The sequence below is a fragment of the Pseudophryne corroboree genome, chromosome 2 (assembly GCF_028390025.1).
Source record: "Pseudophryne corroboree isolate aPseCor3 chromosome 2, aPseCor3.hap2, whole genome shotgun sequence".
Classification (NCBI taxonomy): Eukaryota; Metazoa; Chordata; class Amphibia; order Anura; family Myobatrachidae; genus Pseudophryne; species Pseudophryne corroboree.
Window position 1 is genome coordinate 143,055,457 of NC_086445.1, and position 23,331 is coordinate 143,078,787.

General features: G+C 46.3%; 1 protein-coding gene across 3 annotated transcripts in view; it reads left to right on the top strand.

Annotated features, from left to right (window-relative positions):
* RXFP2 (relaxin family peptide receptor 2) overlaps positions 1-23,331 on the top strand; it is a 589,575-nt gene that overhangs the window by 563,187 nt on the left and 3,057 nt on the right. For 2 of the 3 annotated variants that reach the window (XM_063951765.1, XM_063951766.1), the window contains exons 16-17: positions 7,490-7,900; positions 11,213-11,431. In XM_063951765.1, coding sequence (XP_063807835.1) covers positions 7,490-7,900; positions 11,213-11,431 — 630 coding nt within the window. The remainder of the gene's footprint in view (positions 1-7,489; positions 7,901-11,212; positions 11,432-23,331) is intronic. The other variant, XM_063951767.1, reaches the window with a different exon arrangement.

Sequence of the window (23,331 nt, forward strand, 5' to 3'; positions counted from 1 at the left end):
GTTTTAGCACTTCTTGAGACAGTGCTAATCCCATCTCTAGCTGTTCTCTGGACCTTGCCCTTATTAGGAGATCGTCCAAGTATGGGATAATTAATATGCCTTTTCTTCGAAGAAGAATCATCATCTCGGCCATTACCTTTGTAAAGACCCGAGGTGCCGTGGACAATCCGAACGGCAGCGTCTGAAACTGATAGTGACAGTTTTGTACAACGAACCTGAGGTACCCCTGGTGTGAGGGGTAAATTGGAACGTGGAGATACGCATCCTTGATGTCCAAGGATACCATAAAGTCCCCCTCTTCCAGGTTCGCTATCACTGCTCTGAGTGACTCCATCTTGAACTTGAACTTCTTTATGTACAGGTTCAAGGACTTCAGATTTAGAATAGGCCTTACCGAGCCATCCGGCTTCGGTACCACAAAAAGAGTGGAATAATACCCCTTCCCTTGTTGTAGAAGAGGTACCTTGACTATCACCTGCTGAGAGTACAGCTTGTGAATGGCTTCCAAAACCGTCTCCCTTTCGGAGGGGGACGTTGGTAAAGCAGACTTCAGGAAACGGCGAGGTGGATCTGTCTCTAATTCCAACCTGTACCCCTGAGATATTATCTGCAGGATCCAGGGATCTACCTGCGAGTGAGCCCATTGCGCGCTGTAATTTTTGAGACGACCACCCACCGTCCCCGAGTCCGCTTGAGAAGCCCCAGCGTCATGCTGAGGCTTTTGTAGAAGCCGGGGAAGGCTTCTGTTCCTGGGAAGGAGCTGCCTGTTGCTGTCTCTTCCCTCGACCTCTGCCTCGTGGCAGATATGAATAGCCCTTTGCTCTCTTATTTTTAAAGGAACGAAAGGGCTGCGGTTGAAAAGTCGGTGCCTTTTTCTGTTGGGGAGTGACTTGAGGTAGAAAGGTGGATTTCCCGGCTGTAGCCGTGGCCACCAAATCTGATAGACCGACTCCAAATAACTCCTCCCCTTTATACGGCAAAACTTCCATATGTCGTTTTGAATCCGCATCGCCTGTCCACTGTCGCGTCCATAAAGCTCTTCTGGCCGAAATGGACATAGCACTTACCCGTGATGCCAGTGTGCAGATATCCCTCTGTGCATCACGCATATAAAGAAATGCATCCTTTATTTGTTCTAACGACAGTAAAATATTGTCCCTGTCCAGGGTATCAATATTTTCAATCAGGGACTCTGACCAAACTACCCCAGCACTGCACATCCAGGCAGTCGCTATAGCTGGTCGTAGTATAACACCTGCATGTGTGTATATACTTTTTTGGATATTTTCCATCCTCCTATCTGATGGATCTTTAAGTGCGGCCGTCTCAGGAGAGGGTAACGCCACTTGTTTAGATAAGCGTGTTAGCGCCTTGTCCACCCTAGGAGGTGTTTCCCAGCGCTCCCTAACCTCTGGCGGGAAAGGGTATAATGCCAATAATTTCTTTGAAATTATCAGCTTTTTATCAGGGGCAACCCACGCTTCATTACACACGTCATTTAATTCTTCTGATTCAGGAAAAACTATAGGTAGTTTTTTCACACCCCACATAATACCCTGTTTAGTGGTACCTGTAGTATCAGCTAAATGTAACGCCTCCTTCATTGCCAAAATCATATAACGTGTGGCCCTACTGGAAAATACGGTTGATTCGTCACCGTCACCACTGGAGTCAGTGCCTGTGTCTGGGTCTGTGTCGACCGACTGAGGCAAAGGGCGTTTCACAGCCCCTGACGGTGTTCGAGTCGCCTGGACAGGCACTAATTGATTGTCCGGCCGTCTCATGTCGTCAAACGACTGCTTTAGCGTGTTGACACTATCCCGTAGTTCCATAAATAAAGGCATCCATTCTGGTGTCGACTCCCTAGGGGGTGACATCCTCATATTTGGCAATTGCTCCGCCTCCACACCAATATCGTCCTCATACATGTCGACACACACGTACCGACACACAGCAGACACACAGGGAATGCTCCTAACGAAGACAGGACCCACTAGCCCTTTGGGGAGACAGAGGGAGAGTTTGCCAGCACACACCAAAAGCGCTATATATATAACAGGGATAGCCTTATAATAAGTGCTCCCTTATAGCTGCTTTATATATATCAAAATATCGCCATAAATTTGCCCCCCCTCTCTGTTTTACCCTGTTTCTGTAGTGCAGTGCAGGGGAGAGACCTGGGAGCCGTCCTGACCAGCGGAGCTGTGAGAGGAAATGGCGCCGTGTGCTGAGGAGATAGGCCCCGCCCCCTTTCCGGCGGGCTCGTCTCCCGCTATTTAGTGAATCCAGGCAGGGGTTAAATATCTCCATATAGCCTCTGGGGGCTATATGTGAGGTATTTTTAGCCTTTATATAGGTTACATTTGCCTCCCAGGGCGCCCCCCCCCAGCGCCCTGCACCCTCAGTGACTGCGTGTGAAGTGTGCTGAGAGGAAAATGGCGCACAGCTGCAGTGCTGTGCGCTACCTTTAGAAGACTGCAGGAGTCTTCAGCCGCCGATTCTGGACCTCTTCTGACTTCAGCATCTGCAAGGGGGCCGGCGGCGCGGCTCCGGTGACCATCCAGGCTGTACCTGTGATCGTCCCTCTGGAGCTGATGTCCAGTAGCCAAGAAGCCAATCCATCCTGCACGCAGGTGAGTTCACTTCTTCTCCCCTCAGTCCCTCGTTGCAGTGATCCTGTTGCCAGCAGGACTCACTGTAAAATAAAAAACCTAAGCTAAACTTTTTCTAAGCAGCTCTTTAGGAGAGCCACCTAGATTGCACCCTTCTCGGCCGGGCACAAAAATCTAACTGGAGTCTGGAGGAGGGTCATAGGGGGAGGAGCCAGTGCACACCACCTGATCTGGAAAAGCTTTACTTTTTGTGCCCTGTCTCCTGCGGAGCCGCTATTCCCCATGGTCCTTTCAGGAACCCCAGCATCCACTAGGACGATAGAGAAAGACGGATGGCTCTGTCAGACTAATATTGATCCTAAAAGGGCTCATTCAGTACACTTACTACAGATTCAAGATGGAATCCCTGCGGTCAGTACCTGCACATTTATAGCCACAGGAATTCATGCTTGCGCTGGATCTTAAGGATACGTACTTACACCACCTCATCAGAGGTTCTTGCGTGTTACGATATGGCAGAACCATTACCAGTTAGGCTCTACCGTTTTGCCTCTCGTCAGCACCTCGGGTATTCACCAAAGTGATGTCTGTGATGATAGCTCATCTCAGTTCCCTGGGAGTGATAATAGTTCCGTACTTGGACGATCTGCTCATCAAAGCTCCGTCTCAACAGATGCTCCTCTAACATGCGTTGCTAACGTACAATGTACTAGTTCAGTGCGGTTGGATTGTCATCTCCAAGAAATCACATCTAATTTCATCTCAACAACTTCAATTCCTAGGTATGATTCTCGATACGGTAAATCAAAGAATTTACCTACCAGAACAGAAAGTACAGGTCATTCGTCATCTGGTACAATTAGTGCTCAAGCCACGCACAGTCTCGTTACATTTGTGCATTCGTCTCTTAGGCACAATGGTGGCGGCTTTCGAAGCGCTTCAGTTCGGAAGATTTCACTCACGTCCTTTTCAACTGGATGTGCTCGCACAGTGGTCGGGCTCACATCTGCAGATTCACCACAGGGTGAGGTTGTCGCCACGGGCCAGAGTGTCTCTACTCTGGTGGCTCAAAGTACACAATCTAACCGCAGGGGAACGGTTCGGCGCCTCGAATTGGATAATTCTAACGACGGACGCGAGTCTCAGAGGTTGGGGAGCTGTAGTACAAAATTGTCAGCTCCAGAGTCACTGGGCGGATCACGAAAGATTGCTGTCTATAAATGTCCTGGAACTCCGGGCAATTTACAATGCGCTACGTCAAGCAGTGCACATGCTTCGGTCTCAGACGGTTTAGGTGCAGTCAGACAATGCGACGGCAGTCGCATACATCAACAAACAAGGAGGAACGAGAAGCCGCATGGCAATGCGGGAGGTAGCTCGAATTCTCAGTTGGCCGAGTATCACCAAATGATATTGTCGGCAGTGTTCATTCCGGGAGTGGACAACTGGGAGGCGGATTATCTCAGCCGTCGGGATTTTCATCCAGGAGAATGGGCATTAAATCCAGAAGTGTTTCACAGGTTGGTCCAGAGGTGGGGTTACCCTCAAGTGGACCTGATGGCATCTCGCCACAATCATCACACGCCCAGTATGTGTCCAGAACGAGAGATCCAAAGGCAGTGGCGGTGGATGCTCTCACAATCGCATGGCCGTACAGCCTCGTGTATCTGTTTCCACCATTTCCGCTGCTCCCTCTGTTGCTAAAACGGATCAAAAGAGAGTCCATCACAGTCATACTAGTGGCGCCTCATTGGCCTCGGAGAGCTTGGTTCTCGGAACTCCGCGGACTACTCGCAGACGATCCTTGGCCGCTCCCATTACGTCCGGACTTGTTACAACAGGGTCCGTTCCTTTACCCCGATTTAGCGCGGCTGCGTTTGACGGGGTGGCTGTTGAGACCGCCCTCTTAAGAAGAGAGGGCATTCCAGAATTGGTTATACCAACCATGTTACGAGCTAGGAAGCCGGTTACGGCAGCTCATTATTACAGAATTTGGCGTGCCTATATAGGTTGGTGTAAAGCTCGGAAGTTTCCAACATCATCTTTCAAGTTATCCCGTCTTTTGTTATTTCTACAGACAGGGTTAGATGGAGGACTGCGTTTATCCACGCTAAAAGTGCAGATATCTGCGTTGTCAATTTACTTTCAAAGACGATTGGCTCTATTGCCTTCGGTACACACTTTTCTGCAAGGTGTCCTCAGAGTACAGCCACCATTCATTCCACCTACAGCGCCATGGGACTTGAATCTAGTTTTAGATTTCTTAGTCTTTATATTTTGAACCCTTACAACAAGTGGATATTAAGTTTCTCACTTGGAAAACAATTTTCTCCTAGCCTTAACTTCGGCAAGGCGTGTTTCAGATTTGGGTGCCTTGTCATGCAAGCCACCGTATTTGGTGTTTCATGATGACAGAGCGGAACTTCGGACGAATCCCGCTTTCTTACCAAAAGTAGTGTCATTTTTTCACATCAATCAACCAATAGTAGTTCCTGTGTTAACAGAGATTCTGGAACTTTGGATGTGGTACGCACACTACGCGTTTATGTATCCCGAACGTCTACAGTTCGTAAGACGGATACGTTGTTTGTTCTTTATGATGCTGCCAAGATGGGTGGCAAGCTTCTAAGCAGACCTTATCCAGATGGATAAAACTGACCATACGTCAGGCTTACCTTCATGCTAGGTTACAGCTGCCTACATCAGTAACAGCTCATTCCACGCGTTCTGTGGGAACGTCATGGGCAGCGGATCATGGAGCTTCTACGACCCAGCTTTGCCGTTTGGCTACATGGTCTTCAGTGCACACGTTTGTGTGCTTTTACAAGTTTGATACGTTTGCGGCATCAGCATCTAGCTTTGGCCGCGTAGTGTTACAGGTGCCAAACAGCTCTCCCGCCCACGGGGGAAGCTTTGGTACGTCCCGAGAGTACTCCAGTGACCCCTAGTGGATGAAAAAGAAAATAGGAGTTTGGTACTTACCAGGTAAATCCTTTTCTTTGAATCCATAGGGGGCACTGGACGCCCACCCAGAGCAGTTTTACCTGGCTTGTGGTAAGTTCAGGGGATCTTATGGTAACACACTCTCACCGACTGTTTCAAATTATCAAGTTCTAATCGGTTATGGTATCAACTGTTTAGTTGTCAGTAACGTTATGTGTCAACTTTATTGTTGTCCGTTATGTTGTATATAATTCTCCATTGTCAACCTCTCTACAGCTCCTGTTCAGCTCAGTAAAAAACACTGAGGTACTCTGGGATATGGAGGGGAGGAGTAGTTCCAAAATTAATTTATTCAGTGCCTTGTTCCTGCGGAAGCCGTCCATATCCCAAGAGTACTCCAGTGCCCCCTATGGATTCAAAGAAAAGGATTTACCTGGTAAGTACCAAAATCCTATTATAACAGGATGGTAGTGAAACATGAAGGAGAAATATTTAAGAGAAATAATGTGAACATATTATCCATTATTATCCTATTAATAATAACATACATATTTTTTTAAAGTAATTAATGGGAACAATAGTGAAATACAAATGATAATGATATGGAAAATAGTGTCAAATATATAACAAATAGATCAATAAAATAAAATATAAATATAAATGAATAATAAATAATAATAAAAAAATAAGAATGAGATTAAAAAAACAAACAAAATAATTCTGAAAATAAACAATGGTGACTGTTAAAGGGTGTAAAAAAAAGTACAAATGTAAAGAATATAAATAAAATTTGAATATTGGCAAAATACGATAATATAAAGAGAATGGAAAATTAGGGAATGATAGAAATCAAGACAAAAATAATGAATATTCTAATAGTATACATGTAGTTATAAAGACTAAAATGGTGACGTGTAATGTGTTGTAGAAACTGTACGTTTCTACAGATATTACAGTGGGTACATGACATGAGAATGAAAAACGTTATACGTTGAATGTGAACAATTATAGCACATAAAAGAGTTTGATGTAAGATTAAAATGAATAATAATTATTTTAAATAATGTGCATCTAAGACGTTAAGTAAATACATTTATAGATACAAGTAAATAAATAAATACAATGACAAATAAATCTGTGTTAACCAAACGTTGGGGATGCATGCTAAATCTAGAGTCAGCGATAGCGACGCGTGGGGACGCACATCACTATCGCTATGGGGCATACACACAGAGAGATATGTGCTTAATTTCTAAGCAATCTAATCAGATTGCTTAGACTTTAAGCACGAATCTCTCCGTGTGCACCCCCCTTATAAGGCCTGATGAAAATGGCAACCATTGAGACTCTGCTGTCTAGCATAACACTGCACATTGGCTTTTAACTAACAAGTTCAAATTTTAACACAATTGGCATGGTTTGGGTATGGGATCCCAACAGTCAGGATGCCAGCGGTAGAAGACCAACAGTGGCATCCCGACAGTCAGAATCCCGACACATTTTAGTATATCTGCTAACCCTTCTCCTTACCCTCTTCCTAACCCTAACCATCCCTACCCGCAGTTTAACACTAACCCTCCCCTCCCACAGCCTAGCTCTAACTCTCCACCTAATGCCTATCCCTACCCTCGCCCACCCACCGCTACATGACCTTAACCCTTCCTGGCATACTCACTTTTGGGATGCTGACTATTGGGATTCTGAACAGTATCTTGCCCGTCAGGATGCCAACTACATTCCATTTCCATAGCACCCAGCTTAAAGCGTCAAGTGATTCACAGTATAACTTTTTGAGCTGCTTTTCTGTATTACAGTACATTACTTTCTTTAATCTCTCTACAAATGTCTAAATACATTCTTCAACATTGTTCATTACATTAGAATAGCACCAATATTCCAGTTTTGTCATTTAAAACATGTACTTTTTCCAACAGGTGCTGATTGTCTGATGGGGATATATCTCTTTTTCATTGGAGTATTTGATGTTAAATATCGAGGACAATACAAAAAATATGCACTTCTTTGGATGGAAAGTCTGCAGTGCCGAAGCCTTGGATTTTTAGCCATGCTGTCCACAGAAGTATCTGTTCTGCTTTTGACCTATTTGACTCTGGAAAAATACTTAGCCATTGTGTTTCCATTCAGCAACATTCGGCCAGGCAAGCGCCAGACTCTAGTGACCCTGTTAGCAATATGGGTGATTGGATTTATAATTGCTGTGATTCCATTTTGGAATGAGGACTTTTTTGGAAACTACTACGGAAAAAATGGGGTTTGTTTTCCATTGTATCCTGATCAAACGGAAGAAATTGGTGGTAAAGGATACTCTTTGGGGATATTTTTAGGTAAGCTATGGTTACATTGTTACAGTTCCATACCTCATTTCTGTGTCCCCATCTTTTGAGTCCCATCTGTTCCTCCTTTTCGATACATATGCTGTACAGTTTCTTAATTTATGTTTAATGCCTGCATGAATATAATCTTAGGAACTATGGAGGTCATTCCGAGTCGTTCGCTCGGAAAATTTCTTCGCATCGCAGCGTTTTTCCGCTTAGTGCGCATGCGCAATGTCCGCACTGCGACTGCGCCAAGTAAATTTGCTATGAAGTTTGGATTTTTACTCACGGCTTTTTCTTCGCTCAGGCGATCGTAGTGTGATTGACAGGAAATGGGTGTTACTGGGCGGAAACAGGCCGTTTTATGGGCGTGTGGGAAAAAACGCTACCGTTTCCGGAAAAAACGCGGGAGTGGCCGGAGAAACGGAGGAGTGTCTGGGCGAACGCTGGGTGTGTTTGTGACGTCAAACCAGGAACGATAAGCACTGAACTGATCGCAGATGCCGAGTAAGTCTGAAGCTACTCTGAAACTGCTACGAGATGTGTAATCGCAATATTGCGAATCTTTCGTTCGCAATTTTAAGAAGCTAAGATTCACTCCCAGTAGGCGGCGGCTTAGCGTGTGCAATACTGCTAAAATCGCCTTGCGAGCGAACAACTCGGAATGACCTCCAATGTGTATTAATTTAAGACCTACCATTTTTATAATAAATAATTGCAGAAAAAATTGACAATTGATTGGCATTTACAGTCCTAAGGGTGCTGGGCAAATTAATAAGCATTATATTTAGCCCCACACTATAGTTTATTAGACTATTAATGGGAATACAAATATTGATCTGGCATTGTGGCTGTTTTGGAGCCACACACTGCATGTTGGAGTATGTGTGACACAATTAAGTATCCTTCTGCTTGTAATACATAATGCATATACTGCACAGATTGTACTTGTCACCAAGTATCCTTAAGAATCTCAGTTGCCTGAGCTCTCAATCCAGTAACCACTCTCACAGTGGACTTTACTGTGTATACTGATCAGTATACAACAGCCACTCCCTGCTTTTCAGAACTAGCTACAGTAGATTAAGAGCCATTTGACAATACCAATTACGGATTGTTGCTGAGGCTGCAGAAATGCAGACCCACGTCTTAAATGACATTTTCTGATGCAATTATTCTATATTTACACAAATGTACCCATTTATATAGATTAATGCATACAGTAGCTAAACATGTCCAGATGACTGCAACTGCAGAGGGTGGAAAGGTTTGAATTTTGGGACTTTCTTGGCAGATTGCGGGAGGGAAAGTTCCTTGCTGATCGTGTGAGGGAAGATGGAAAAATAGGTGCCCCATGCCCATACAGACTATGATATATTGAAGGTGCATCCTCAATTTAATGCATAATCAGCCATACAAATGTCATCACACCTTCTCAGCTGCCCTATAAAATGCCCATAATTACCCCATTCGTTTTACACGGCATTAAATCTGATTGACATTATAGTTATGCTATCTGGTGTTGAATGGGTTTGATGGTATGAGTTACCTGACTGCACTCTCTTATCCACATGTTCACACATTGCAGAAGGATCTTGGTGGCAACTGGCTAGAAGTTTTATGTTATTATTATCTGCCCCAGGTTATCCAGTTATGGTTTGATGGAGAGTGATGTGCGTGCTAAAAGTGTCATGCTCTTGCTAGAGGTGCACCTGAGTCTCCTGCTGGGTTGCTGACAGTGTGGGGGTGGGTTGAAGCTGTGCTTACAGCCAGTACACAGAGGACTGCTTGCCGTTGCCCCAGCTACTGAATCTCACCCAGCTCAAACATAGCAAAGGTGGGCCTGCTCTTGAGGACTGCAATTATGCTATGAATATTGTATAGCTGCCAAGCGTGCTATTAAATTGTGCATACCCAAGACCTGTACCAGGAAAGTTACATGCAGCAGGAAGTGGGTGAGCCAGAGGTGGCACTGTTGGTGAGATGGTCATGGGCTGTATGGAGATGAGATAGGGAATGGGTAGTCCCAGCAGTACCAGGGGTCTGTGTCCGCTGTAACACTGCATAGACACCTATTTGAAGACTTTTCATCAAGGGGAACAGTTACTCCCCATGCAGCCCCCCTCCCCTCTCTCTTCCTGGTTGTGTAGTTATTTGAGGGGAGTGTGGTGCTGTTCTGTGATAAGTACATTTGTCCCTATTGGAATTAGGGGGAAATGTGGTAGTAACCTTTCTTTTTGCAAAGTCTTTGGCACATCCCCATCCTGGTTCTGGACGACTCCCAAATGTTACGAGCTATGGATTGTGTATCAGGTGCTAGTGCAGGGGGTGTAGTACGGCTGACCGCCGGTCAGCTTATCGACGCGGGGATCCCGGCAGCATACCGATGCCGGGATCCCGGCGAAGAGGGGCGAATGCAGCAAGTCCCATGCGGGCTCGCTTCACTCGCCACGCTGCGGGCTCGGTGGCGACCTGCGGTCGCCACGGGTTCTATTCCCACTCTGTGGGTGTCGTGGACACCCACGAGTGGAAATAGTCCCTGTTGGTCTGCATGCCGACCATCGGGACAGTGACCCGTCGGGCTGGTGGAGGAGGTCATGTGACTGTCGGTCAGCTGACCGGCGGTCACATGAATACCACCCGGTGCAGGGGATGCCTGCAAAATACAATCTTTAAATAAGTGTTATTCCTCTAAAAGGAAAGAAAACAGTATGTTAGACCAATAGGATCCATATTCTTGCAGCTTCATAGATGACCCTCCTTGTCTTCCATTTTTACTTCTTCATAATTCTTGTGTCCAAATAATGTTGTCCAAATGTGATTCTATATTTTATTTATTACCAATTATTTATATAGCGCAACACATATTCCGCAGCGCTTTACAGAGAATATTTTGGCCATTCACATCAGTCCCTTCCCCAGTGGAGTTTACAATCTATATTCCCTACCACACGCACTCACATTCACACTAGGGCTAATATTGTTGGGAGCCAAATAACTTTCCAGTATATGTTTGGATTGTGGGAGGAAACCGGAACACCCGGAGGAAACCCACGCAAGTACGGGGAAAATATACAAACTCCACATAGTTAAGGCCATGGTGGGAATTGAACCCACGACCTCAGTGCTGTGAGGCTGTAATGCTAACCATTACACCGTCTGTGCTGGCGATTCTAGATTGCAACTGAGGACTGCATAGCAGCATGTTGTAGTTATTGTCTCCTGTATTCATGTCAGTGGTATTGTGTTTATTCTTCCTTTGTTGCAATCATTTTTTGTTTACTTTTCTCATATTTTTGTTTCTTATGTATCCATTGACAGGTGTAAATCTTGTGGCCTTCATCATTATAGTGTTTTCTTATGTCAGTATGTTCTGCTCGATACAGAAGACCACTCTAAAGACCTCAGAAGTCAGGAATCATATCCACATGGATGTCGCTGTTGCCAACAGATTTTTTTTCATAGTTTTTTCAGATGCCGTTTGCTGGATTCCTGTTTTTCTTCTGAAAATCCTCTCTCTGTTTCGTGTAGAAATCCCAGGTAAGCTTAATGTATTCTACTGCCGTGTCTTACTGGATGTATGCAGTGCAGTGTGACCCTCAGTAAGACGAGATGATGTGCTACATGGTGCTATGCGTGACATACCGTCCATTTATGTACTGAATGTATTGTAATGTGTATTGTAATGTACAAAATGGAAAGCTGCTCAATCAGATTGTAATGTCACTCAGGTGCTAAAAGGGAGGGGTAATTCTGTGTAGGAAAAAACAATGTGTTCCCTAATGCACACCGAGTGAAAAATATTACTACATAATAGTCAGATAATACGGAGATCTTAGTTGCGTATATCTGCAGATATAGGGTTAAGCCCCCAGGCCGATCGACAAGGCTTCTCCGTCACTGGGGGTTCCTAATACTAGGTATGCGTCCGGGGTGCAGGACCCCATGATGTCGGCACAGGTCGGCCACCCCAGGTCAGCACACAGGTGAGAATTAATAAGGGTTAATAAGAAGCACAGAAGTGCTATGTAAGTGGTGTGATTAAAATAATACATATTGTATTGTAATGTGTTGTACACCTGAGTGACCTCAGTACTCCACATCCCTCAGTGTGTCACAGATAAACGGGCACCGTCTGTCAGCATACAGTATATAATGGGGAGAAGCCAGGGATTGCAATATCTAAAATTCACTATTGCAAATAAATATTTCATTAAAGGCTCAGGGGTTCAATCAGACCTGATCGCTCTCTAGCGTTCTTTGCAGTGCTGCGATCAGGTCAGAACTGCGCATGCGTATGCACCGCAATGCGCAGGCGCGTCGTATGGGTACAAAGCGGATCGCCGCTCAGCGATGGCTTTGGATAAAGAATCCATTCGCACAGCCGATCGCAAGGAGATTGACAGAAGAAGGCGTTTGTGGGTGTCAACTGACCGTTTTCAGGGAGTGGTTAGAAAAACGCAGGCGTGTCCAAGCGTTTGCAGGGCGTGTGTCTGACGCCAATTCCGGGGACCGGACAGGCTGAAGTGATTTCAGCGGCTGAGTAAGTTCTGGCCAATTCAGAAACTGCACAAAGGTTTTTTTGTACCGCTCCGCTGCACATGCGATCGCACACTCGCACAGCTAAAATACACTCCCCAGTGGGCGGCGACTATGCGAGCGCAGGACTGCAAAAGCCAGCTAGCGAGCGATCAGGTCTGAATGACCCCCTCAGTACCTACTGTACATGTGTAAACTACTGACATTACATTCTTGTTGTTAGCACACTACTATATCTTCCAACCTTTCCTGGTCCATCCAAACTAAGTCCAGGTCCACCCAGCTTTGACCATTTTCCTGGAAAGCCATGACAACTTGCTAATAGGCAACATCTCATTTAGGAGTTGATGTATCAAGCAGTTAAAAGAGTGGAGAAGTGGACAAGTGGAGAAGCTCTCCATAGCAACCATTCACTTGTCTACTCTTTTTCACTGCCTGATACAGCAATCCCTTAGTGTCCAAAAGGTCCAGAAAGTCCTGGCGACATTGAGACTGTTGGCTGTAATAGGGTTACAATTCCAATTTAAAGTGCGTAGTCTAGTACTCCTCTTACATTTGGAATCATTTGTTGTAACAAATGAAGGGGTCTATGCCTTGGAGAAAGATAAAGTGTACGGAGATAAATAACCAACCAATCAGCTCCTAACTGTCTTATACCTCCCTGCATTGCGTTAACAGAAAACAGGAATCCATCCCAAAAAGGGGCGGAGTCTTGCCAGGAATGGGGCAGAGCTTTGCAGCAAACCCCATTTTACATCACTGTGGGGCGTCATTGTGCTACAAAAAAATTACCGAAGCTGACTGGTTGCTACTTTATCTCTCTCCCTCCTTTTTATCTTTTTCCAAGCATATATACATCTGCCCATAGGGCTGAAAAATGATCAAGGGCCAGAGAAGCAGAGGATCTGTGACCAGCTCTATGTGGGTGTGGCCAGTGCCATGTGGTGTGTACACTTCATACATTATTTGCGCCTCTGTCTCCCTAAATATATAAAAGTAGGAAAGTTTCCTCATTTTAGTGCAGATGTATTAAGCCTTGAAGAGTGATAAAGTGTAAACACGGGTTGTAACATGGCAGTTAGGAGCTGATTGGTTGGTACTTTATCTCTGTCACATTATCTCTCTCCAAGGCTTAGTACATAGACCCCTTTGTGTGGCATTATGATAACTGCAATTTCATTTCCATACTCATTTATAATAAAGTTTTTCAATCAGTTACTGCCAGCTTCTGCATAGACTAGGACTATTTTAGAGATGTGCGGCGGGCACTTTTCGTGTTTTGTGCTTTGGTTCTGGTTCCATGCTCGTGTTTTGGATCTGGATTGGTTTTGCCAAAATCACCCTTTTGTGTTTCGGTTTTGGTTTTGGATCTGGACGATTTTTTAAAAAAACATAAAAACAGCTAAAATCACATAATGTGGGGGTAATTTTGATCCTACGGTATTATTAACCTCAATAACATTAATTTCCAGTCTATTCTGAACACCTCACAATATTGTTTTTAGGCCAAAAGGTTGCACCGAGGTGGCTGGATGACTAAGCTAAGCGACACAAGTGTGCGGCACAAACACCTGGCCCAACTAGGAGTGGCACTGCAATCAGGGCCGGTTCCGGGGCTTCTGGCGCCCCGGGCAGCATTAGGGGGCATGGCTTCGAACAGGAGGCGTGGTCATTTACGCCCCCTGTACAGACAGAAATGATGTGCGGTGCGCGATGTGCGTAGCGTCTAGTTCCCTTCGTGGAGAGGACCTTTGCTGTGCAGTGCGCGATGACATCATCACACACCACACAGTAAAGGACCTCTCCACGAAGGGAAACTAGACGCGTACGCGTCTAGTTTCCCTTCCCAGCGGCAACGGGGGGGCAGCGGCCGGTGGCAGCAGGGGGGCAGCGGGGGGCACACAGCAGCAGCGGATCTTGCCCTGGTGCGGCGCCCTCCGGATGGCGCCCTGAAAAAGTCCTGCTTGCCCGTGGCAAGATCCGCTACTGACTGCAATGGCAGACAGGATGGCACTTAAAAAAACTAGGCCCCAAACAGCACATCATGCAAAGAAGAAAAAGAGGTGCAATGAGGTAGCTGTATGACTAAGCTAAGCGACACGGGTTCACTACGGCTGGCCGGCGGTCGGGCTCCCGGCGACCAGCATCCCGGCGCCGGGAGCCCGACCGCCGGCTTACCGACAGCTTGGCGAGCGCAAATGAGCCCCTTGCGGGCTCGCTGCGCTCGCCACGCTACGGGCACGGTGGCGCGCTACGCGCGCCACACTATTTTATTCTCCCTCTATGGGGGTCGTGGACCCCCACGAGGGAAAATAATTGTCAGTATTCCGGCTGTCGGGCTCCCGGCGCCGGTATACTGAGCGCCGGGAGCCCGACCGCCGGCAAACAGAAGACCACCCAAGCGACACAAGTGTGCGGCACACACAACATGGGACTGGAATTTGCCCAGATGTAATACACGCACAATATTGGTGCCACAGGAGAGCGTACCCCTGAACCACACACACACGGCAAAGCCTGTAAAATTAATTTGGATAATAATAACCCTTTTATTTGGAGCTATTATAATAATATGCAGCACAGGCAAGCGTACCCCTATATCACACAGGGCAAACCCTGTAAAAATTATTTGGATAAAAATATTAGTAATGTACAGTATATAACCCTTTTATTTGGAGTAAATAATATACAGCACAGGACACCACCACTGGACTTATGGCAGCACAAGACACCACCACTGGACTGGACTTATACGGCAGTACCCCATGACTTATACGGCAGTACCCCATGACTTATACGGCAGTACCCCTGGACTTATACGGCAGTGTCAGACAGGACGGCACTTTAAAAAACTAGTCTCCAAGCAGCACATGATGCAAAGAAGAAAAATAGGTGCAAGATGGAATTGTCCTTGGGCCCTCCCACCCACCCTTATGTTGTATACACAGAAAATGCACACTTTAACAGACCAATAATAATAAGGGTCTGCCACACGACTGTTGCTGAAATGACTGGTTGGTTTGGGCCCCCACCAAAAAAGAAGCAATCAATCTCTCCTTGCACAAACTGGCTCTACAGAGGTAAGATGTCTACCTCATCCTCCGACTCCTCACCCCTTTCAGTGTGTACATCCTCATACTCACAGAGTATTAATTCGCTTCCACTGGAATCCACCATCACAGGTCCCTGTGTACTTTCTGGAGGCAATTGCTGGTAAAGGTCTTCCCGTAGGAATTTATCATTCATTTTGATGAACATCATCTTCTCCACATTTTGTGGAAGTAACCTTCTACGCCGATTGCTGACAAGGTGACCAGCTGCACTAAACACTCTTTTGGAGTAGACACTGGAGGGGGGTCAACTTAGGTAAAATAAAGCCAGTTTGTGCAAGGGCATCCAAATTGCCTTTTTTTCCTGTCAGTATACATAAGGACTGTCTGACATGCCTACTTGGATGCTGTCACTCATATAATCCTCCACTATTCTTTCAATGGTGAGAGAATCATATGCAGTGACAGTAGACATGTCAGTAATCGTTGGCAAGTCCTTCAGTCCAGCCCAGATGCTAGCACTTGCTCCTGACTGCCTTGCATCACCGCCAGTGGGTGGGCTAGGAAATCTTATCCTTTTCCTCGCAGCCCTAGTTGCAGGATAAAATGAAGGAGGAGCTGTTGACGGGTCACGTTCCACTTGAGTTAACAATTTACTCACCAGCAGGTATTTGTACCTCTGCACACTGGTGTCTGCCGGAAAGAGAGATACAACAGAGGCTTAAAACCTAGGATCGAGCATGGTGGCCAAAATGTAGTGCTCTGATTTCAACAGATTGACCACCCTTGAATCCTGGAAAAGCGAATGAAGGGCTCCATCCACAAGTCCCACATACTTAGCGGAATTGCTCCATCTTAGCTCCTCCTTCAATTTCTCCAGCTGCTTTTTCAAAAGCCTGATGAGGGGAATGACTCAAGCTGGCAGTGTCTGAACTGACTTCACGTGTGGCAAGTTCGAAGGGTTGGAGAACCTTGTACAAGACGGAAATCATTCTCCACTGCACTTGAGTCAGGTGCATCCCACCTCCTTTGCTTATATCGTAGGTGGATGTATAGGCTTGAATGGCCTTTTGCTGCTCCTCCATCCTCTGAAGCATATAGAGTGTTGAATTCCACCTCGTTACTACCTCTTGCTTCAGGTGATGGCAGGGCAGGTTGAGGAGTGTTTGCTGGCACTCCAGTCTTCGGCACCCAGTGGCTGAATGTCGAAAGTGGCCTGCAATTTTTTGGGCCACCGACAGCATCTCCTGCACGCCCCTGTCATTTTTCAAAAAAATCTGCACCACCAAATTAATTGTATGTGCAAAACATGGGATGTGCTGGAATTTGCCCAGATGTAATGCACGCACAATATTGGTGGCGTTGTCCGATATCACAAATCCCCAGGAGAGTCGAATTGTGATAAGCCATTGTGTGATGATGTCCCTCAGTTTCCGTAAGAGGTTGTCAGCGGTGTGCCTCTTACGGAAAGCGGTGATACATAGCGTAGCCTGCTTAGGAACGAGTTGACATTTGCAAGATGCTGCTACTGGTTCCACTGCTGTTGTTGCTGCGGAAGGCAATACATCTACACAGTGGACTGTCACAGTCATATAGCCCTTAGTCTGCCCTGTTCCACTTGTCCACATATCCGTGGTTAAGTGGACAGTGGGTACAACTAAATTTTTTAGGACACTGAGGACACTTTTTCTGACGTGGAACCTAGATGGGATTTGGTACCGGGGACACACTACCTCCATCAATTCTCTAAGTTCCACTGAACTAATGGCGGATACCGGACACATGTCTAACACCAACATCGCTGTCAAGGCCTCAGTTATCCACTTTGAAACAGGATGACTGCTGTCATATTTCATCTTCCTCACAAAGTACTGTTGGACAGTCAATTGCTTAGTTGAAGTAGTACAAGTGGTCTTCCAACTTCCCCTCTGGGATGACGATCGACTCCCAGAAGCAACAACAGCAGCGGCAGCAACAGCAGCAGTAGGCGTACCACTCAAGGATCCTCCGGAGGAATCCCGGTTAGGACAGGACTCCTCAGTCTTGCCAGTGACATGGCCTGCAGGACTACTGACGTTCCTGACTGAGGAGGAAGTTGACATTGAGGGAGTTTGTGGTGTGTCTTTCAGGAGCTTGGGTACAAGAGGAAGAAGGGATTTAGGTGTCAGTGGACTGCTTACGCTCTTACCCAAAGTTTCACAATTTGACACGGACTTCTGATGAATGCACAGCAGGGGACGTATAAGGAAGGATGTTCCTAGGCGGTTATCGTCCTTACCCCTACTTATTACAGATTGACAGAGGCAACACACGGCTTGATACCTGTTGTCCGGATTTGTGGAGAAATAATTCCACACTGAAGAGGTGTCTCTTCTGGTATTTTGCCCAGGCATCACAATGGGCTTATACATCCCACGGACAACAGGTGACTCCCCCGGTTTCTGATTTAAACAAACCACATTACCATCAGAATCCTCATCGTCAACTTCCTCCTCAGCACCAGCAACTCCCATATCCTCATCCTGGTGTACTTCAACAGTGACATCTTCAATTTGAATATCAGAAACTGGACTGTGGGTGCTACTTCCAGCACTTGCAGAGGGCGAGCAAATGGTGGAAGGAGCCACCTCTTCCCGTCCAGTGTTGGGAAGGTCAGGCATCGCAACCGCAGACACACTTGGACTCTCCTTGGGGATTTGTGATACCATCTTAGAACACACAGTTCTTCGCTGTGCTTTTGCCAGCTTAACTTATAATTTTTCTAACGGGAGGATGAGGGCTTCCATTGTCATATAAAGCTGAACCATTAGTCATGAACATAGGCCAGGGCCTTAGTCGTTCCTTGCCACTCCGTGTCGTAACTGGCACATTGGCAAGTTTATGTTTCTCCTCAGACCATTTAATTTCTTTTTTAGGTCTTTTACTGAACTTTTGCTTTTTCGATTTTACATGCCCTCTACTATCACAGTGGGCATCGGCCTTGGCAGACGACGTTGATGGCATTTCATCATCTATGTCATGACTAGTGGCAGCAGCTTCAGCACTAGGAGGAAGTGGTTCTTGATCTTTCCCTATTTTATCCTCCAAATTTTTGTTCTCCATTATTTTTCTGGAGTTATATAACAATGGGGGTAATTCCAAGTTGATCGCAGCTGGAATTTTGTTAGCAGTTGGGCAAAACCATGTGCACTGCAGGGGAGGCAGATATAACATGTGCAGAAAGAGTTAGATTTGGGTGGGTTATTTTATTTCTCTGCAGGGTAAATACTGGCTGCTTTATTTTTACACTGCAAATTAGATTGCAGATTGAACACACCCCACCCAAATCTAACTCTCTCTGCACATGTTAAATCTGCCTCCCCTGCAGTGCACATGGTTTTGCCCAATTGCTTACAAAATTCCTGCTGCGATCAACTTGGAATTACCCACAATATGCGGTACAGGAGAGCGTACCTTTACACCACACAGGGCAAACCCTGTGAAAATTATTTGGATTAAATATTAATAACCCCTTTATTTGGAGTAAATAATATACAGCACAGGACAGCACCACTGAACTTATATGGCAGCACCACTGGACTTATACGGCAGTACCACTGGAATTATACGGCAGCACCACTGGAATTATACGGCAGCATCACTGGACTTATACGGCAGTACCACTGGACTGGATTTATACAGCAGTATCACTGGAATTATACGCAAGCACCACTGGAATTATACGGCAGTAACACTGGAATTATACAGCAGTACCACTGGACTTATATGGCAGTACCAGTGGACTGGATTTATACGGCAGTATCACTGGATTTATACGGCAGTACCACTGGAATTATACAGCAGTACCACTGGAATTATACGGCAGTATCACTGGAATTATACGGCAGTACCACTGGACTGGATTTATACAGCAGTATCACTGGAATTATACGCAAGCACCACTGGAATTATACGGCAGTAACACTGGAATTATACAGCAGTACCACTGGACTTATATGGCAGTACCAGTGGACTGGATTTATACGGCAGTATCACTGGATTTATACGGCAGTACCACTGGAATTATACAGCAGTACCACTGGAATTATACGGCAGTATCACTGGAATTATACGGCAGTACCACTGGACTCGATTTATATGACAGTAACACTGGATTTATATGCCAGTATCACTGGAATTATACTGCAGTATAACTGGAATTATACGGCAATACCACTGGACTGGATTTATACGCCAGTACAACTGGACATATACGGCAGTACCACTGGACATATACGGCAGTATCACTGGACATATACAGCAGTATCACTGGAATTATATGGCAGTACCACTGGACATATACAGCAGTATCACTGGAATTATATGGCAGTACCACTAGACATATACGGCAGTACCACTGGCCATGTACGGCAGTACCACTGGCCATATACGGCAGTACCACTGGCCATATACGGCAGTACCACTGGCCATATACGGCAGTACCACTGGCCATATACGGCAGTACCACTGGCCATATACGGCAGTACCACTGGCCATATACGGCAGTACCACTGGCCATATACGGCAGTACCACTGGCCATATACGGCAGTACCACTGACCATATACGGCAGTACCACTGGCCATATACGGCAGTACCACTGGCCATATACGGCAGTATCACTGGCCATATACGGCAGTATCACTGGTCATATACGGCAGTATCACTGGTTATATACAGCAGCACAGGGAGACCACCACTGGACTGATGCAGGACAACACAGCACCACTGCAATGGACTGGACTTATACAGCAGCACTGGACATATGGCAGCAGAGGACACCACCACTGTGACTGGATTGATGCAGCACAAGACACTACCACTGTACTGATGCAGGACAACACAGCACCACCGCAATGGACTGGACTTATACAGCAGCACTGGACATATGGCAGCAGAGGACACCACCACTGTGACTGGACTGATGCAGCACAATACACCACCACTGAACTGATGCAGCACAACACAGCACCACTGGACTGGACTTATACAGTAGCACTGGACATATGGCAGCAGAGGACAACACCACTGTGACTGAACTGATGCAGCAAAAGACACTACCACTGTACTGATGCAGGACACTGAGGACAGAGAGACACGTCCTCTTGCTACACTCTCCAATGCCGGAATGAAAATGGCGGCGACTCACGGCTCCTTATATGGGATCCAGTCCCCGCGAGAATCCGACAGTGGGATGATGACGTTTTGCCTCGTTCTGGTTTCCGAGTCAGGCGGGGAAACCTGAGCCTGACTCGGATCCGGGATCGGGTAGTGAAGTCCAGTAGGGTTCGGTTCTCAGGGAACCGAACCTGCTCATCTCTAACTATTATTATTTTTTATTTACTGTTATGTTCTGCATACTTGGAACCCAGGAGATTGGGTGGCACCAGGAGAGTTCCAAGTACAGACGCGTGAAGCTGCAACTGGACTGAGATAAGCAATACCTTACAAAAATCCCTGACTCCATTGTCCTTCCCAGTTGTCGATTAACGCCTGCAAGACTATGGTTTCTTGTGCCCACGGCAGCCGCATTTGAATGGGCGAATTAGGTCCGCCCAGACTTCGATGCCCCCCGGTTTTAATAGGTGACAAGGCGTTACCCGAGACAGAGAAGAACAAGGGGAAAACTAACTAAGACTGACGCAACTAAAACAGAGAAGGATACAAAAAATAACAAAGTAGTTAATGTGCAGCGCAGCCGCCTGGAACAACAGCAAATCAAGTAATGCAACCTAACTGCCAAATAACCCGTCATAATAAGGCGAAGACAGCAATGCGGAAACCTTCGCAAAAATGACACAACCAAAAATATATAAAGACAATACGTCTTCAGCCATAAAGTGCGGCAGATCCGACACCACAACAGCTGTGTGCAGGAAATGATCAGAACCCAGAGGCTTGAGATTACAGACCACTCTACTGGAAGGCAACTCGGAGGACAGCAGGAAACGATCTCTCGGACAGGACTCAGGGAACTGGACATAGGACACTGGAGTACACAAGCTGGATGCAGGTACACACCAGAGGCAGGGAGAGAGGCTCCACAGGAAGCTGCTGACAGGGACCAGGAACAAGCTTGCAGGAAGCTAACCAAGAACTAGAACATACAGGTACAATAACAAACTTCTATCACCGGCACTGGACTGCAGGGCTAGCTGGGTAATAAGGAAAGCACGCCCCAATCAGGATGGCTGGAAGCCAGGCACAAGGTAGTGGCCAAAATACTGGCAGGTGAAGCTACACAGACAAGAGCCAGACTGCAGTACACAGACTCACCACATAATGACCAAATATCTGACAGGTGAGGCTTAACACATAGAAAACAGGCTGCAGTTACACAGACTCACCACAGACGGCCAACAAGAGTCTTCTAAACCAGTACAAGAGAAACCCTGGCATGCAAACAGAAATATAACATAAAATTCATGAACAGAAAACAAACCACTGCTTGTGGTTCATAACATTTACTGTATATGGTGACACAAGTGTTCCGTCACACCATACAACGGTGAAGGAACAAATCTACACGGGTGAGCAAACAGGATTGTTAAAGAGATGTTCAGAACTTTGCAAATATTCAGAACATGGGGAGAGATGTATCATCTTAAACCCTGTATCTCCTGTTACATGGCAGGACCTGCTTTGTCTGTTAAGCGCAGCAAAGTAGGTCCTGGTTTTGCCAAAGTGCACTCTCCCTCTTTCGCCATCTGACAACCACTTGAATACTTTCTGCACATACACCGGTCAGAGATCCCCCAGCGGCATCTGCTGCTCTATTGGAAAAAATAAAAACTTTATTGTTTTTTGCCAGCACAATCTCCAGCTGACAGCCAGGGACAGTGCTGCACATGCGGCAACAACAGCTGCGAAATGGATAGCTGCAGTTTTGAGAGCAGTCAGTGCCACTGACTATTCAATCATTGGCTGGCAAATCAGCGCGCTATTTTGCAGACAGGAGCACGGATAATGATAGGGGCAGATAGCAATACCACCAATTGCCACACAACCGCACAATAATGCATGGGGGAGAATCAGTAACTGCAGCACATAACATGCACAGTGACCAGTAAACCCCCTAACGCACACATCCACCCCAGATTTAAAGCTGTAGACTACACAATTATTTAGAGGGGATAAATTGAAATCCGGGCACCGGAATCCTGTCACGCGGTCAAAATTCCAGCGTCAGAACTCTGACATGAGTCAAAATGCTGATGCCGGAATCGTGACTGCCGGCATTCCATCCCGATGGTAAGTATGCAGGGGACTCTTAGGTTTAGGCTGCGCTTAAGTCTAGGTGTTGCCAGTAGGGGAGGATTAGGCTGCAGGGAAGGGAGCAGGGGCGGAACTCTGGGAGGCAGTGGAGTCGGCTGCCGCCGGGCTCCTGACCTCAAGGGGGCAGATCTCCAACATTGTCTCCAGCTGTCTGACCCTGAAGTTCGTTCGCTGCGAGGATCTTTCACGTCAGTGACACTGAAGCTGCCTCCTAGTATATACAGAGAGCTGGCTGTGGCTACAGCTAGGAGGAGCTCCAGAACGCAGCTCCTGTTTGTGTGTGTGTGTTTTTAAGTGAAAGAGGCGTGTGTGCGTGTAAGGGAGACGTGTGTGTGTGTGTGTGTGTGTGTGTGTGTGTGTGTGTGTGTGTGTGTGTGTGTGTGTATGTGTGAGAGAGGCATATGTGTGTTTCAGTGAAAGAAGCGTGTGTGTGTGTGTGTGTGTGTGTGTGTGTGTGTGTGTGTGTGTGTGTGTGTGTGTGTGTAAGTGAAAGAGGCATGTTTGTGTGTTTAAGTGAAGGAAGCGTGTGTGTGTGTGT